This window comes from Anser brachyrhynchus, assembly GCF_964034855.1.
Source record: "Anser brachyrhynchus genome assembly, chromosome: 4".
In the NCBI taxonomy this organism is placed as follows: domain Eukaryota; kingdom Metazoa; phylum Chordata; class Aves; order Anseriformes; family Anatidae; genus Anser; species Anser brachyrhynchus.
In genome coordinates, this window is record NC_137698.1 from 14,337,981 (window position 1) to 14,355,065 (window position 17,085).

The 17,085-nt window shown below is 42.5% G+C and overlaps 2 protein-coding genes across 16 annotated transcripts in view; one reads left to right on the forward strand and one right to left on the reverse strand.

Annotated features, from left to right (window-relative positions):
- LOC308195061 (uncharacterized protein) overlaps positions 1–17,085 on the forward strand; it is a 535,750-nt gene that overhangs the window by 488,890 nt on the left and 29,775 nt on the right. The window lies entirely within an intron of this gene.
- TECRL (trans-2,3-enoyl-CoA reductase like) overlaps positions 1–17,085 on the reverse strand; it is a 67,921-nt gene that overhangs the window by 30,932 nt on the left and 19,904 nt on the right. For all 4 annotated transcript variants that reach the window (XM_080591876.1, XM_080591877.1, XM_080591878.1 and 1 more), the window contains one exon: positions 16,314–16,365. In XM_080591876.1, the coding sequence (XP_080448002.1) occupies positions 16,314–16,365 (52 nt within the window). The remainder of the gene's footprint in view (positions 1–16,313; positions 16,366–17,085) is intronic.

Here is a 17,085-nt window from a genome sequence, read left to right on the forward strand (position 1 = left end):
TGCTGCTGCCTGTCAAACAGGGAGTCGATGGCTCTCTCTGATACCTCGAGCCAGCAGTAGCTGGCAGATGAGCTTCACCTACTGTCAGGAGGAGTTCACAAGTGCACATGGAAAGTGCATGCTCCAGGCAGAGCAAACAAGCCCTCATTAAAGACGGAGACATAGCTGCAGCTGTGTGCGGTGCTCGAAGGCCTCTCTGCACTCCCACATCTGGCAGAGCTCCCCTTGCTTCCTGCTGGAGCTGGAGGCTTTCTTTTTTCCAGGGATTTATTTTTAGTAGGGTTTACTGCCCAGTTTATTCTTATTAACACTCTCCTTTGGTGCCTTCTGTAGAGATTAATGGTGATCCAAGAGCATAGGAGACTGAAGCTTATCTTGTAACTCCTGCTGAGTGTAAGATCAAGCACATATTATCATCTACTCACTAATATTTTGAGAGTGCATCAGAGCTCAGTTGTGAGCTCCACATGGTACTGGGGAGGTTATATTTATTCCGTGTGTGCTCCTTGTGATCAGCAGAGCTGCTCAGTTCCCCCATTTGGGGTTTATGGTTTTGGCTAAGCATTTCACGCTTGGAAGACGGTTGTAAAAATAACTAAGTTTTCAGCCCACTTATATCCCAGACTGGTTTTAACTTAAAAAAACAGACATAGGCTGGCCAGAACATAAGAATGGCCATCATGGTTCAAACCATTTAGCCAATGTTGTGATTCCTCCATCCTATTTCCTAGATTTCTAGCATTTGTGTGGAATAGCTGTGGCTTCTTTCACCCATCTTGCAGTGTGTTTAAACAGCCATTGAAATTGCTTCCTGGTTTTTCATCTCCTATTTGATTCTCTCTACTTTTTAGACTTATCCTTGAGGATATAGAATGTTTGTCTCTGTCTTTAAAACCATCACCCCCAAATGCATGCACATGGGTACTTGAAAACTTGCCCCATTCCTCAGCTGAAAGGATATTCACAAATTGCTTGATTTTTTTTACTGTTGTGATTCAAAAAACATTTGTTCTATGCGTGCAAGCTTCCTTTATTATGGAAATGTAAGCAATTCATGATGCTTCTGAAGCCATTTACCATATTCCTTCTTCTCTGTCAGGAATCTGTTCCAACTTGGTGGAATATTTTAGTCCAAAACAGAAAAAGACATATATCCATTATGAAAAAGTAAAAATATTTAAAGCATTTTAATTTTTTCAACACAAGAAGTTGATATTTTCTTAGAAAGTGACACTGAAGTAAAGAAAGTAAACACTGACTTCACTCTTTATATTTAAAATATGAAAGTGAAGAAAAATATTTAATTTTAGCCAAGTTTTTTGTTGTACATGGCAGTATTTAAAACAAAAATTTAAACCTAAGCAAGCTGACACGTTAGAAGGAAGGATATAAAAATAAATAAATAAAAACAGCCATTTTAAATTTGGCCATCTCCAGCTAATAGCCACCTGATAATATTGGACATAAAAGGAGAGGCACTGCTTGTACACTTAATAAAATGGCAGCCTCAGTACCATACATGCAAAGATGCACAGGAAACCAAGCTCTGTTGGTCCCACTGTTTGGTTTTTTTTCACTGCATTTTTACTAGAATTTCAGTAAATGAATCAGCAGACAGTCACAAGAGCTGAGGACAGTTTTAACAGCCCATATACAGTTTTAAAAGCGTGCAAGGGTACTCTTTATCCACATGATTTAAATTGACCTTAATGTGTGCTCCACTGCTTAAATATGACAGGAGGTTTTGAAAAATTAACAACCAAGAAATCTAAGTGCTAGGTATTTTCCAATAATTATGAAATTGAAGGGGTCACTAATTTTTATTATTTTTCATAAAAATTCTTTAGTGCATTGCCTGTTCTTTAGTAAATTACACGCTCAAATGCCTATTTGTCACGTAGTATTTATGAAGCTACATGAACCTATATGAGAGCAAAGGTTAAAAAAATAAATAAAAAAATCATGAAGATCTCTCCTGCTGGGAAATTAGGTGCATTCCTTAGAACTCAGCCATGCAAAAGCTGTTCCTCTGGGGGGTAAGGAGTCTAAGAAATGCCAAGCAGAGCTGACAGACATAGTTTGGAGATAATTATCAGATTGACTTTCCATGAACAGCTAATTTTATCAGTGAAATTGTTTGCTTCTCATTGTTTTTCACCACCCATGCATCTCTAATAACAAATAGGCTTAATAATTACCAGCAATACCTGCTGTGATATGAATAGGATGATATGAACAACAAAATTACTATAATCAATCAGCAGCAGCATGCTGCTTAAATTTGCAGAAGTATAGGAAATTTTGGGGAACGTTGCAGTACCGAAGTCCCTTATATGATCGCAAAGGGTCATGCAGTAGCTGAGCAAGGTAACAGCACCTTCCTGTATGAACTGAGCACAGCTGAAATGCACTCTGCCACCTTAACCAGACTGTTGATCTGGTATCTGTGTTGCAGTAATAAAAGGTTGCTAAAAAAGACTCATGCATTGCTGGGGGCATGGTGTTTTTGTACATAATAAATAGAGACAGACAGACATACTGACACACAGATTATCTTGAAAGTAACTTGCTGGACTCTTTCCTTGAAAAGTAAATGCTGAACAAATATAGTTATTCCGAGTCCGTGACCTCAAGCAGCAATGGTCATAAACATCATTTCTCTCGGCTGCAGCAGGCGCGTGTGAGCGCTCCCAGGGACGTTTCCAAGGAAGCAGGTACAGAGATATCACCATGCTGATAGCCACAGCCTTTGCTGGACAGAAGTTTGCACACCCTTGCTTCACGGAGCTGACAGGCAAGCAGGATGCTGAACTGACTTGGAACTGTGGCCTTCTGCTTTTGTTCGGAAGAAAAGGGCGTGGGATTCACTGTGCACTTGAGTGAGTCCTGAGCATGAAGGCAGTAAGCAAGGCACACCTAAGAAACCACAGTAAAACTAAGCTGGGCCACAAGACCCAGACAGGAAGTACCTGAAGTTATTACTGTGTTTATTTGCCCTGTAATAAATGACAGGTACAACACAGCCGTCCTTGCCTGGCACCGTACTGAGCTTATGGGGGCCAGGTGAACAACAAAATGCTGCTTCCACCTCTTGCTAGGTCCTTGAGAAGGTACCTGCTGCGTCCGGGATCTTTTGGCTAGCCTGTGTTTTTCGTTGTAGCAGGACCTTTGATATGCTGTATCAGAGTGTTTTAGGAGGGAGCACGATCTTGACTTAGATCTGTGTTTTTATGGGAAGCCAGTACAAAGAGCAGACCCAGTGGGCCCTGTTGGGTAAAATCTCAGCAGGGCACTGAAAGAAAGGGATGTTGGTTTTAACGGCTAAAAAAATAAATCCCTTTTCTTTCTCAGCTTCTCTTTCCTCTTACCTGAGTTACCTGTTAGTTTTCTGAGGATGATATTTGGCCACGTGTTTTCCAAAGGCATCTTGATCTTTACTTGCTATGCCTACACAAATACCCGCTTTCTTAATTACTTGAAATTTGAGAAAGAATCCATTTGATCATTAGCCTCCATTTCTTTCTTCTGTTTTTATAATACATGAATGCATCTAGCTACAAACATACTGCTTGGACATGGAGAGCAAGCTGTGGGCAGGGCGAACTGACGCCTCCAGTACTTAGCTAAACCAACAGTGCTACAGAGAGGTTATGGATAGATCTGCCCAAGAGGCACAACAAACACACTTCCCAAAGCCTACAAAGCAAGTAAGTCCCAGCCTGACAAAGTGTCTGGTCATGTGCTTCCTTTTTAGCTGTCCATTTGACCATTCCCCTTGGTTTTAGATGCTTAAAATCCACGATCATCCATTTTTCCTACATGAAGTCATGTGTCTGCACTGTTTGCTTGTGCTCAGAGCTGCTGTTACCTCAGCACCCACCTCACAAATCCTCACAAGGCCTGATCCTGGAGGTGTTTCAGTGCACACCTACCAGCTCTAACAGCAGAGTACTACATTACATCAGTCCCTGCGGGCACTCCCTTAAAAACAGTGTCAAAATTGTGCTTTTCTCGCCCAGGATCTGACAAACGTGGGTAGCCCCATCTAGCTGGAAGCAGCTGTGCAGCTGTGACTGTGTCCAGCTGTGCAACACCAGCCTGCGTGGCTCTGCACTGCACCCTGGAGCACAAATTCACCTGACTACATTTTCATCAACTTCTAACTTTTACAAATGCCTGAACCTACCGAGGAACAGAGCACTCCCCCCTCCCGCCACTCACTCAGCGAGTTTTTTTCCTAAAAAAAAATTAAACTTTAGCTATATTCTGATCAGGCAATAATGGACAAATTTCTTAAGAGTCAGCAAAGCTTGTCTTAATGAAGATCAATTGTTATTAGTGGCAAACAGAATATTATTTGTCATTTAGAGGTCGATTTCTGTCACTAGCAGATTAAGCTTTCAATTTTCCATCTCAAACAGCTTGGTGCTGAAAACAACCAGAAATTTAGACAAGCAAAAAGCATCAGAAACTGAAAGCAGGCAAGCATGCAAGCAACATTTATATATGTATTTGAATAGTTTTGCTACATTGTTTCTTAAATAAAATAAAATAAAATAAAATAGAAAGGAAAAAGAAAAGGCAGCCCTGTGCATTTCAATTTTCCATGTAGCCTGCTGCAGAAAGTATAATTAATTTTGATCTTTCTGTGTGGATTTGCATTTAAATTAATGTGTGTGGGCAAGGGAAGGGAATGAGGCTCACCTTTTATTTCATTAATAACAACCACAGAGCAGAATACAGAGAAACAAGCAAACAGATATTCTGACAATGATGGAGCTCGAAGCAATGTTCCCATAAGGGAATGAATGCCCTTAAATCGGAGCGAGGAGGTGAGGAGCTGCTGGATGCACAGTGCTGCGGCACTGCAGCAGCACTCAGGCTGAGAGCACCCACCTGCAGCAGCACAGCACACACTGCCTGGCCCCGAGCAGCTCCTGGGCATCGTGCTGCAGCTCCTGTGGCAGTGGTGGGGATCAGTTGGTGAGGCTGGACCCACTGCACTCTGCTCTGCGTAATGGGTTTGGGGAGTTTTTTGAGCAGGGGACCCCCAGGGAGGACTGCGCCCTGTGATCCATGCACTAAAATAGCACGGAGCTTGCTTGATATTATTTGCAGACGTCTGGGTCCTGGCTCTGAAGTGCCAATGCCAATGAAAAGAGTGACTTAGTAATTTATGCCGATTGAGTGTTTTAATTCTGGCAGTTATCTTTGCCTTTGATTCTTCTCTCTGTACAAGTTTGAATAGGATAACAAAGATAATTGCTGAGGTATCAGGGGGATGTGAGAACTCACGCAGGATTTTCTTCCTCGTTACAAGCTGTCAGAGAAGCCTTAATGCAAAGGGTGACCCAAACATGAGACACTGCACATTAAGGAACATGCATTTGGCAAACTGTGTATGTGTTTCCGGAACTACAACATATCCTTCCTTCTCTATCTGCCTGTTCATATAATAGCGTGGGATTTTCAAAAAGGCAGCTTTATGTTTGTTGGTTTATGAAATCGCTTATCATCTATCTGTGTCCTTAACTGCTCAAAAACCTTTACATGTGTGGCATTGGCCAACCCACCTAAGGGTTTCATAGGCAGTAAAGCAGAGCATTTAACACAGGTATCTGAACGTCCTTGCAGTCTCAGAAAAAAGAGTAATAAGATATAAAAGCCTGTTTCAGAATGACTTTTCTTTCAAAACTTTTGCTCGTGTTCAGCCTATGCAAGTTTGTGAGAGAACCAACCAGCACTGTGCCTTATGATGAAGATGTGATGTGATAGGATGTGATAGGCCGTGTTTCAGGGCACTGATAACACAGGTCATTGCCTCCTCACTTCAGAAAGCTCTATTTTGGGTACTGCCACAATTAGCAAGCCTGTCGGGCACATTCGGGCAGCAGTTCTCCACAGGGCTACACACGGGGCACAGAACTGACGGGGCAGTTGCACCGAGGCCTTCCCTGCCATTTGCCTCTCTCAGGCGGGAAACTCAAATTCAGTGAGGACGAGGGAGCCACAGCATCCCTCAACCTCTCCCTCTTCTTCTCTCTCGGGGGTGCTGAGCACCTGTATGAGCTGCTGAGCGCCCTGCGTGCTTGCTGAGCTCCACCAGGCCTCAGAGGGACTGCTGCTTTACCCCATGCTACGTGCCTGCTGCCTGAACGCAGTGTGGGGGCCATGGAGCAGCCTTGGGGCCATGCTGAGTTATGTTGCAGCATCAGAAAGCACCTGGTGGTTCAACGAGCACAGCTGACAGGGCAAAGATGGCTCAAAAGCTCATTTATCCCTCCACCCCAGGTGTACTGGGCAGAGGAGAGTCCTACCCCAGGCCCTAGCTGTGTTTCTTTAAAAGCGTTCCTAGTCAATTGGCTAATAAAATATGCTAGTGAGGTATAATTTCAATATTTGACTGTCCAGGGGATAGCTCTTTCTCCAGCTCCTAATCTAATCAGGATGCGTTCCTTCACTAACCCCCTAATAGCAGTGCTTTATATTTTTATCTAATGACCACACCAATGCTATCACTGACTAAATGAACACATTTGAACTGACATGATTTCTTCCTTTGTGCAAATTAAATCCTCATAAATTCATTGGTAAATTCACCACGCTAAAAGTTAATCCTCGCTAATAAGAAGGCTAAATTGTAGCTTCACCATGGGCCATGAGGAAGAGGCAGCACAGAGCTGCCCTGCTTTGGCAGCAGATCAGACACCAGCAGGCAAGTCACAGGCCCTGTCATGCTCCTGCGTCCTTCCTGAGAGAAGTTTATTTGGGCTGGTTTAATTCTCCCACCCCAGCACCTTAATTAAGTTAAGCAGAGGCTTCTGTGCCTCTGAAGCACTGCCATAAAGCTTGTGAAACTGCTCTTCCTCCCTCAGCTCTATGACAGAGGACAAATACTTTTCCCTTGCATGCTGGAGAGAACTAAATGGTGGGATAAATGAAATAAAGAACTAAAGACTGGGATACAGAGGTAGGTGTGCAAAGAGCATTTAGAATTAGGCACCTAACTTACACTAGTAACAATGTGAGTCAAACAAGGCCTGTCCACGTTTTATATGAGCACAGCTTATGAGTGAGCTGCAGACCCAGAATACCTCGCATGTCAATTATTTCAATGGTGAATTATTTCCAGCAGCAAATATATTCAAGATCATTGTAATGTGGGGACAATTTAGAAAGAGGCAGAACTCCCCTCTATCACATTATTTTTATTGTAAATCATTTGTTCAGCTTCTTGTCTTTGATGCATTGCTTTCATTAACTTGAAATAATGGTAAATATCAAGTTTTATTTGAAAGATTTCTTATTTTGATTGTTCTTAGACTTTCTTTCCCTCTATGCCCAAAGAGGAAAATAAATAAATAGGCAAGCTGGGATCAAAAGAGAAAGAGTAAATGAATGGAAAACAAGTCACTGTCACAAAGCAAACCCAGGGGAAAATCTGAACCTAGCAGCAAGAGCTGCTGCCTCTGCTGTGACCTCTTGAGCAGGTAAGAAACCATGGACCTTGTTGGTTTATATTCATCACTCTCCTGAAGCTGTCCAAGGAGGAGGTAGGTTCCTCTCATTCTATCACGGGAGGTTTGCTTCCTCTTCTGCTATCCCAGGGCCTGTTGGCTCTCTTTCACAAGACGTCTCTGGCATGTTTCATGCAGACCCATTCCATGCAGCTCCTCCCAAAAGAAACTACTGGGTCTTTTTGCAAAGCCCAACTCTGGTGCCCAAAGGCATGGGGACCTCTCTGAAAACCTTGATGTAGATTCAGGGCATATTTGAAGGCCTGAAGTGATCTATACCCTACCGTAATCAATAGGCATCTCTCATTAATGGACATGAGATTCTTTTCACAATCATGAAGACCTGCTGAATGAACCTTAAGCCCACATGAATGTGGTGATGAACACCAGGTTCAGGTTGGAAGTCTGTTGCTCAGACAAAAATGTAATACCTGAGTTTAAATTGATATAGGAACACTTTAAGAACAAGAACTACTTTGGCATCTTCTATTAACAGTTCAGTAGGCTTTAATTCTTCATTTTATCGGAGAACGCACATTCTCTAGGGCCTGGATTACTTGTATAGTGCCTCGTACTGCCCTTTTCTCAGTTGAGCCATAGGCACTGTAATAAGATACATTGTAAGTAATAACAGGCAATTCTGATAAACAAATTTTGTTGTTTCTCATCTAGATCTGTCAACTAAATCTACTGCAAAGGAAAGAAAAGCAAAGAATCTAGCTATGAAATTTCCTTTTCTTAATGAGGCATTTAAGTAGCATCTCACATTTGTTCTCCAATTGTTTACATAGGATGTCATTTGTGATGCATTGTTAGAGTCCTGTAAATCTCAGCTGGGAACAATATCCCAGAGAGCAGAGAGGACCAGTTCTGCTTCAAGCTACATCTCTATAGATTCATTGCCTTTTCTTTTATTATATTACTCATCTGAAATGATATCTGTAATCCTGCTAATGAAATGCAATAACATCAGATGCAGCATCTGCCAAAAAGAGAAATAATGTGAATTTCCATTAAAGTTTTTGAGTTGATCTTCACTTTTTCTGGTTTGAATATCACCTTTTTTTTTTTTTTCTGAAGGCCAGCTTACTTTCACAAGCATTTAATAGATAGCCTAGCTTTTGTGTTTTAGACACCTCACTGCCTTCAGTTCAATAGGTCATTAGGCATATATTTAAGTCATTCATTGTCCCAAATGTTTCTTAGGGATCACAGACAAAAGAGTGCAAGGTGGATGAAAGGCAGGTTAATTATTCTTATTTTATGGATGAGAAAATGAAGCTCAAAAAGGAGAAAGCGACTGGCATAAAACACACCCAAGTCAATAGCATGACTCCCACTAGTTTTGAATTAAGCCTTGAAGAACTATGTCCCAGATATCACATTCAGTTCAGCGTGAATTAGGCAATTTTAAAAATCTCAGCCAGACCTTTGACTTTTGCTGTTATCTTCAAAGACCAAAATGCCTTGAATAACTGACCCTAGAAGTCCTACTTAAGGTCATACAGGGCTAAATGCATTGCTTTTACACTAGGTGGGTAAGCCAAAACTCAACCATAGTTTCCTAATGCAGTACACACTGAAATCATTCTTTATAACCACATGTACGTTTCAGAAAGCAAATCTCCAGGGACACACAATCAGACGCTTCTCAGACTTATTTAGTATCTCTTCCTCCACAACTTATGAGATTCGAGTGCTCAGCAAAAGTGAAATGTGGTGCCTAGTCTGGTGTTTGCTCTCCTCATTAGTCAGACAGCTGGAAGCAAGGAGCCAGACTTAGCACCCCAGCTAGGAATGTCGTAATGCAAGTTCTGGGCTTCAGCAGCATCAGCAAGACACACATGGGTCAGGGCTCAAATGGAAGGTTAGGACCCAGAGCTCGGGATGCAAAATGGGTTGTCAGTGAAGTACACACCACTTTCTGGAAGGCTGCCTGGGAACCCACATTGTGACTGCAGCTGCAACACTCCTTGCATTGCCTTTCCCTTTGGAAAAAAAGACGGAAGTGGTTTTCTGTAACTCCAACACAGAATGCATGGATGAAGGCTGAAAGTGGTGTATAAACTCTAAATTATTAGTCACTTTGAAAATGAAAATCACAAGGTTAGCTCGGTTTGGCTTCTGCTTTCTTTTAACCATGTTAAGTCAGTGATGCCACCCTCATTTCCTGGCTGGCTATTATAAAAGTGAAAGTATTCCCAGCTTTTAAAGGTATACTTCAATTATTTTGACAGGTAAGCCATAAATTCAAGCTACACAAATCTGTGCCAACAGCCAGACTCTAGTATTTTGAATAGAGAGATTTGCACAGATGTGCCACAAATAAGCTAATAGAAGGTCACCCTCCTGAAACTTCTTGCTGCGTAGATCAGAAATGAAGCCTACCAGACAGACTGGCCTCCTGGCTAAATCAGCACGCCAAGGCAAGAAATCAGGTCACTGGAGGACATGAGCACTCAGCAGGGCCAGGAAGCAATTTACTCATGGATTAGATCTGATCATGAGCTGGGAAGGAATATGGTAGTGATCATTTGATTGTTGTGGCAATCATTTGATTTTCGTTGCTTACTTTATGCTTAGCGTTGCAAAACAGAAAGTAAAGAGTTTAAATATATATGAGCCTTGCTGTGGCAGTAACAAGAAATTCGAGTTCCTAGTAAAGTGAGTTATGTCAACAGGCACAGAGAAGTAAAAAGACCTTAGAACTGTGTCATTTGATGGATACTTATATTCACTGTAACCTAGTCTTCTATTACTATCTGCTGTCTGGCTAAGACAAAAGAAAAGTAAATTATAAAATGAAATAAATCTCATCATGTTTCCTCCTAATCTAGTCATTCTCATTTAGAAAGTCAACACAGATGAATGAGCAATTTACCCAGATGAAATCACTGTAGTTCATAGTGCCCATTTGCAATAACTGCCCGTCCCTAGCGACTCACCTTCATTGTTAATTTCCAGTTGAGTTATGAATGCAGAGAAGTGAAAAATTACTGAGAACAATCATTGGATGTGACTGCTAACCCAATGCGTCCTGTGAATCTGTGACGCAGACATAATGCTGGGCCCAAGAGTTCTGCACGGGAAGATATTACTTCTCCCTTTGAAAACTCATTCATATATGAGCTGTGACTCTGGGGTAGCATGAACTGCTTAGGATAAAAACAGGAAGCAAGGACTTGGAGATTCGGTAAGAACTGTACTTTACAGCTGCCTTTCTGCCTGGGGAGTGCATCCAGCTCAAGACAACTCATGCCAGGATCAGATCATGGCTCTGTTTCCAAAAGGCTGGCTTTTTCAAAGCCTGGTCTGCAAATAGAGGGCAGAGGAAAGATCCCTCTGGAAGGCTTTGTGCCCTAGATATAACTTATTTGGGTCTTCATTTTGCGAGACACATGAAGGGCTCCTGGTTGATTGGCAGGCAAGGACTATGAAGTCAGCTTGGGAGAGCCATAAATAGCATAATTCAGCTTCTCTGCATCCCCAGCAGGTGTATTCATTGGGCACATGAGTCTCTCCAGGCATCAGAATTGACAGATTTCATTAACTTTCTTCAGCCTGAGAATCCAGCTGTAGCAGGCAGTGTGGAAAAATCAGAGGAACTGCAGGTTCTCAGCAAGACCGTGTTATCAGACACTCCTGATTACATAGAGCCGGTAGGCAAGGCACTGGCTTAGCAGTCACCGTTCTCACTGGTACTGCTCTTAATGACTAATCCCCACAGCATCCTTTCTCACCTCTCTGAGCCTTGCAGTTTAATATCACGGCCAGCCTCTAGATGGAAATTATATGATGCAGTAAGAATAGTCATCCTTTCCATCCAGCTCTTGCATTTAACACCAGGCTGGCAAATGTGGAGTTTTACCGTAAGCCCTTGCTCTTGCAATCACGCTATTAGTTCTCAGATGTCATTAAAAACAGGAAAGGTGCAGATGCAGAACTTGAAAACCCTTTTCAGACTACTTAGGAAGTAGAAAAGAAAGAGGACCCGGTCCTCCAGTAAAGGATTAGTTTTAGTACCTCACATGCCTTAAGCTACTCTCACAAGAGTAGCTGTGTCATTTCTAAGCAATGAGAAATTCTCCTCCTTCCTCTTCACCAGGCCAGCTTGGCTTCCGCAGCTCTGTGTTTTGACGATCTGCTTCAGGGCTTTGGGCGCAAGCAAGGAACCGATGTTTCTAAAATGCTGCTCTCCTTCCAGCTGCCCGGCGCTGGCAGAGCTCAGCGCTACTGGCAGGCAACTGCAGGGGGAGCAGAGCTGGCAGCAGCCACAGGTCATTTTGAGAAGGGAAGGAGGGAGACGGTGCACAAGCCTCCCACACCACTGGAAAAGGAGTGTGTGCTATGGTCTTTCTGCTTACGTTTGTCCTCTGGGATGGTAAGGTGTCTCCTTGCATTGGGCTATAAAGACCAATCAGCATGAGATAGGAATTGCACTGTTTTTCTCCTTGCCCTCTCTCTAGAGGAAAGCAAAGCAAAAATATTTCAGTCATTTTCCAGGGGATGTAGGTTTCAGGATCTCTATAGAAATACCTGCAAGAAGCGGTTGTAAGACTGTACCACAGACCACTGAAGTTTCAAAGTGTCCAGAAATTATGATGTCTATTCTTGAGTGCCACCTACTGACAATTTCTTTCTTAATGATTTACTTTGATTAACATTGCTTTTTTTATATACTCTATGTAACATTTGCTAACTTGGAGAGGGAGGCCTGCGGTTTTGGAGCTGAATGATTACGAGTTAATATCTTATTGGGAAAGCTGGAAGCTGTGTTCCTTTTTCCTTGAGTACTTCATTCCCCTCTGCAGGCTGGGATGCTCTGCATGTGTTATTTTCATTCCATTCAGCTTCCCTTTTTCCTTCCATCCATTGCCAGGCTTCTTCCCATCTGCCCTTCCCTATTTGCCTGCTGATCCTGCCTTAGGGGCAGTTTCTGGCCTCCCTAAACTCGCTCTTCTGACTTCAGAGAGTAGGTACAGTTGTGCTACCTCCCTGTGCAGGATGCTGTATCCAAGAGTTTTTTAGATTATTGCTGAGCTCTTATTTCCTTTCTGTTCTTCCTCCATTTTCAAGAGCTTTTCCAGAAACTTTTGTGTGCAGTAACCTTGAAAATATTTAATGATCACCGACTCCACTATACTACCTGTTCTAGACGTATTTTATTTTAGTTATGTGATACTTGGATTAGCATTATTATTACAGTTTTTCATTTTCTATCTGTAAGATTTCCTCCTCCACCAGCCCAATACATCTTGCAAAGATAAAAATAAATTAAAGGTGAAGAGTTATTGCCAAGGACAAGAGCTTGCAAAGTTTAGTCTACAAGGTATTTCTTTCCCCATTGAAAACATCATCCTTATAGATAGGGGAAATGCCAGGTACCTGACTCATTATAAGCAACTGAAAAAATGGGACAAGAGGATTCCTTCTGGTAGACTAAGTTACTCGTGTGGTTTTACCTCTGCCAGCCAGCCAAAGGAACGAGGAAAAGAGCAGTAAATTCACCTACAGCACAGCACCAATTTGATTGAGGCTTCTGTGACCGTGCCTTAGATGGTACAGCGTGAAGGTCAGTAACACCCAGGCACTCAGCTGCCACCCAATTTCAGGCAGAAAACAAGCAACAGAAGTGTAGGCATTTGTATGATGCCACCGTGAACAGCGTGGTTTTGTCCGCAAAGCACGTATCGTGGAACTCCTTCCCAGAGGATTTTGCTAAGGTCAGAACTGTAAGTAGGTTTAGAAAGGATTAGATGGGTTCATGGTGGGCAGGTGTGATGTTTCCTATTAAGCATGGCAGCCTGGATCTAACATCTGCTACAGAAAGCCCCTACAGAGCCAGGGCTGGAGCTCTGCGACAGGCAATCTGCAGTTCCCTGCTGATCCCAGCGCTGCCAGTCCCTGCCACAGACGGTGGCTACAGCGGCCAGGGGCTGATCCAAAACTGTGCTCTTCCGTCTGGAGAAAGACTCTTGTTTCCCATGAAATGGCAGTTTATCTTAGGTGGTACCTCCACTAAAAGCTCATAGATCTCTGAATCCCCAGCGATTGCCCCACTGAACTCAGTGCCGCAGAAAACACGGTGTTAGCCTTTGCTGGTGTTGTTTCCACAAGGAGACTTTTGCTGAATTGAGAGCCATAGAATATTTCAGTATTTGTTCCTGGATTTCTGAGTCCATATTCTTTCATATAAACACAGATCCAAACTAATGTTTGACTGACTTAGAAACTACTGAACGGTAACATGTTATGTGCCACTTGCATCCCATTTCTTTTATTTTAATGATTAGCAGTCTCCTGCTGCAATTCATAATTCAGTCTTTTTTCCTCTTTTCTTGAATCAGGCAGCAAAAACTGATCAGTGACAGAGTTGATGCTTGTGAAATTGCTGCACAGGGGTTCTTCTCACTCACTGAAGGGCTGACAAGATACCAGCTGAGGAGAAAGCTTAATTGCATGGGTGATCAAAGGAGAATGCATGAGGACAGGGAGACTGTAAGGGTGTGTGCGTAGGAGTGTTTTAGCAAGAGATTATAGGGAACATGTGAGTCTGGCACACATGAAATGACAGAAATGAATGCATGAACTAGCACAAATAGCACACTAACCAAAGGCATCCACAGATCAGCTTCAGCTGCTTCTCAGCTCTTGCCTAAAAGAACTGTAATATAAATTCTGTAAGCTGTCATCCTCCAAACTACACAAAGAGAAAAAAAAGGAAGGTTTGTTCTTTGCCAGAGGAGGAGGAAGGGGGAACCTCATGTGACAGCAACATCCAGGCTGAGCTGGAAGAGACAGATCAAAGCAATGAGCTGGAATGGGAAGAAATGACACAGGACATTGACACAGTGTACTCCTGAGAACTAAGAAACTGGGGACTGGAAAAACTTTGAAGGCACATGCCAGCCTTTCAGAGGTTCAGTTCATGGTGTGTGTCATGCTTTGTTGTATTACTTAATGTCTTCCTTCATACACAGCTCCACTTAATCACTGGATGTATTTGAGGAGTAAGGTACCTCTAAATATGAAAACAGATGCCAATAAAATGGCTGATACACAAACTTGCACTATTTTATCCCAAATTAATTAAAAACCTTATTACAATTAAATTGTCGTAAGCCTCTGTGCCAGTGATCTTCAGCTGATTTAAGCTGCATCAATATAAATCCAGTCTCAAATGATTTAAGAGAGCCTGAGCAGAAAAGCACTGCATTTCACAAAGAGGTGGGAGGACATATCCTTATTGAAATATTAAATCTTAGGCACTCAGTCTTCACATATTTAGGTGCTGAGTTTTCAGACTTTTAGATTTTTGCATATTGCAGGCTCTTACAGGGGTTGAAAACAAGTGGTTTTGGAGCAGTCGTGTCAACAGCCTTTTGCTTCATTAACTGAACCTTTGTGCAGTCACAGAAGCCTTAGGCTTCGGTGTTTTATAAAATTCTAAGGACAGAGAAGTATAATGCTTCTTCCACTTATCCTACTCTGAACTTGATATTAGCATCTGACTAAAGCATTTCTTTGCAAAAGGCATCTAGTCTTTAGTGGCATAGACTTTTTTTTTTTTTTGGTAAAAATAATGAAAAGTCCATCATCTAGAACTCTTACTCCAACAGTAAACCATCCTGAATCTTGGAATCAAATGCCTTATTCCTAATTTGAGTTTGTGTGGTCTTCATTTCCAACCCTCAGTTCTTGTTGCATCTTTTTTCTACTCAACTAAATACCCCAGTTCAATTTAAGAGGCCTTGCATAGACCTGCATATCCCATGTGCGTGACACTCAAGGCTACAAGTAATGGTCACAAATAGCAACTTCCCTTCCATGGGCAGGAGTAGAAGAAACATTTCCCAGTCTAGAAGCAAGGTCGCAAAACTGGGCTCTCTACAAACATCGGTTACAGCATTTCAGAACTCAAGGCATACCATATATACATATACATTATCTCGTAGCTTTCAGGTACATTTAGCCCCACTCCTCAAAATACTGATACAGCAATTCATAAAGGATAAATGAAAATGCCATCAAACCTTGGCACACAGCTGTTTGTCTTGTTCTTTCTCTCTCCTTTCCATCCAACACCCCCAGTGAGAGCAGGATGCCTGTGACTAGGAGGTGACAGAAGAGAAGCATCCAACAAAACTGTTCTGTTCTCTGACAGCAAGAAAAGAGGGATCTTCAAGTATGATTGCTCGTCTCATGTACAAGGTCCACATCTGCTGTGCATATGTGCCAAAAATTACCCTCCCCTATACTATTTTCTCCTCATGGATGTGAAAAACAAAAAAAGCAAGAAGAAAGGGAGGTTGCCCTGACCATTAAGGAACTGGACAGTGCTGAGTCAGTTGAGAACTCTGCCAGATTGCCTCCATGATCCCAGATAAATCATTTAATCACTCTGCTTGAGCTCCCTGCTACAGTAACTATTTGGTCCACACGGTCTATTTATAGCCAGCTTGAAGCAATCTAATGTTATCGAAGCTTATCTAATATAACATTGAGAGAGCAAATGCAGCTGAGGTCTTGAATTGACACTGTAATGTTAAAAACGGGATAAAAAAGTATTGCCCCTTATGGGCAAGCAGTGATGAATTATGCAGTCCTCTCCTTCCAGCCTCTCATGTCTGTGATAGCTACAGGAGAACCTTACTCCGAATACTGCTCTCCTTTAGCACTGGAGCTGTCAAGCCAGCCTCAGCTTTTGTGTGAGATTTCATGAAAAATAAATTTGACTACTTCTCCATGCTGAAAGGCTTCTAACCATGTCTCCAGCCTGCTAGCCGAAGTACTTACATGCTTTGTGAAATTTGTGTTTCACATCAAGAAGAGTGGATGATGGAGGTACCTGAAAGAGAAAACAAAATGCAAGCAGATTAATTTCTCTACCTTCTCAAACTGAGGTCGCTTTTTCCCTCCTCTAATGAAGACATGATTCAATTTGTCTGCAAGTTCTTTAGGCAATAACAAAGAAAATTAATAAATTCCTCTCTCACATGTTGATACGTTAGTATTAAGGATTGTTCACATTTGATTTATGTATTACCTGGGCCACCTTTGCTTATTCAATAGAAGAGTAAAATACCAAGGGCAAGAGGGAAAGCTGCTGGCCCTGCTGAGACAGTGACTGCCCCCAAGATCAAACCAACGGGACAACTTCAAGGATTAGCTTTAAGGTTAGGTTCAAGCATGCTAGGACCTGGCTCTTAGCAGTTTTTTTCAGGGGCCAGTAGCAAAGGTGGCAGGTTCTGTTCTTTCTGCTTGAAATTGTTCTGGTTCCACACGTTGTTCCTGTGCACTGAAGCAATTCAGGTGTCACAGTGTTTGGTGGCAGTCTAGAGGTCTTTTAGGCTCTATTTTGTTATGCTTATTAGTTTCGTAACACACTTTGTTCAAAGTGTCTGAGGATCATAGAATCACAGAATGGTTTGGGTTGGGAGGGACCTTAAAGCTCCTCCGGTTCCACCGCCCTGCCACCTCCCCCCAGACCAGGCTGCCCAAAGCCCCATCCAGCCTGGCCTTGAACACTTCCAGGGATAGGGCAGCCACAGCTTCTCCGGGCAGCCTG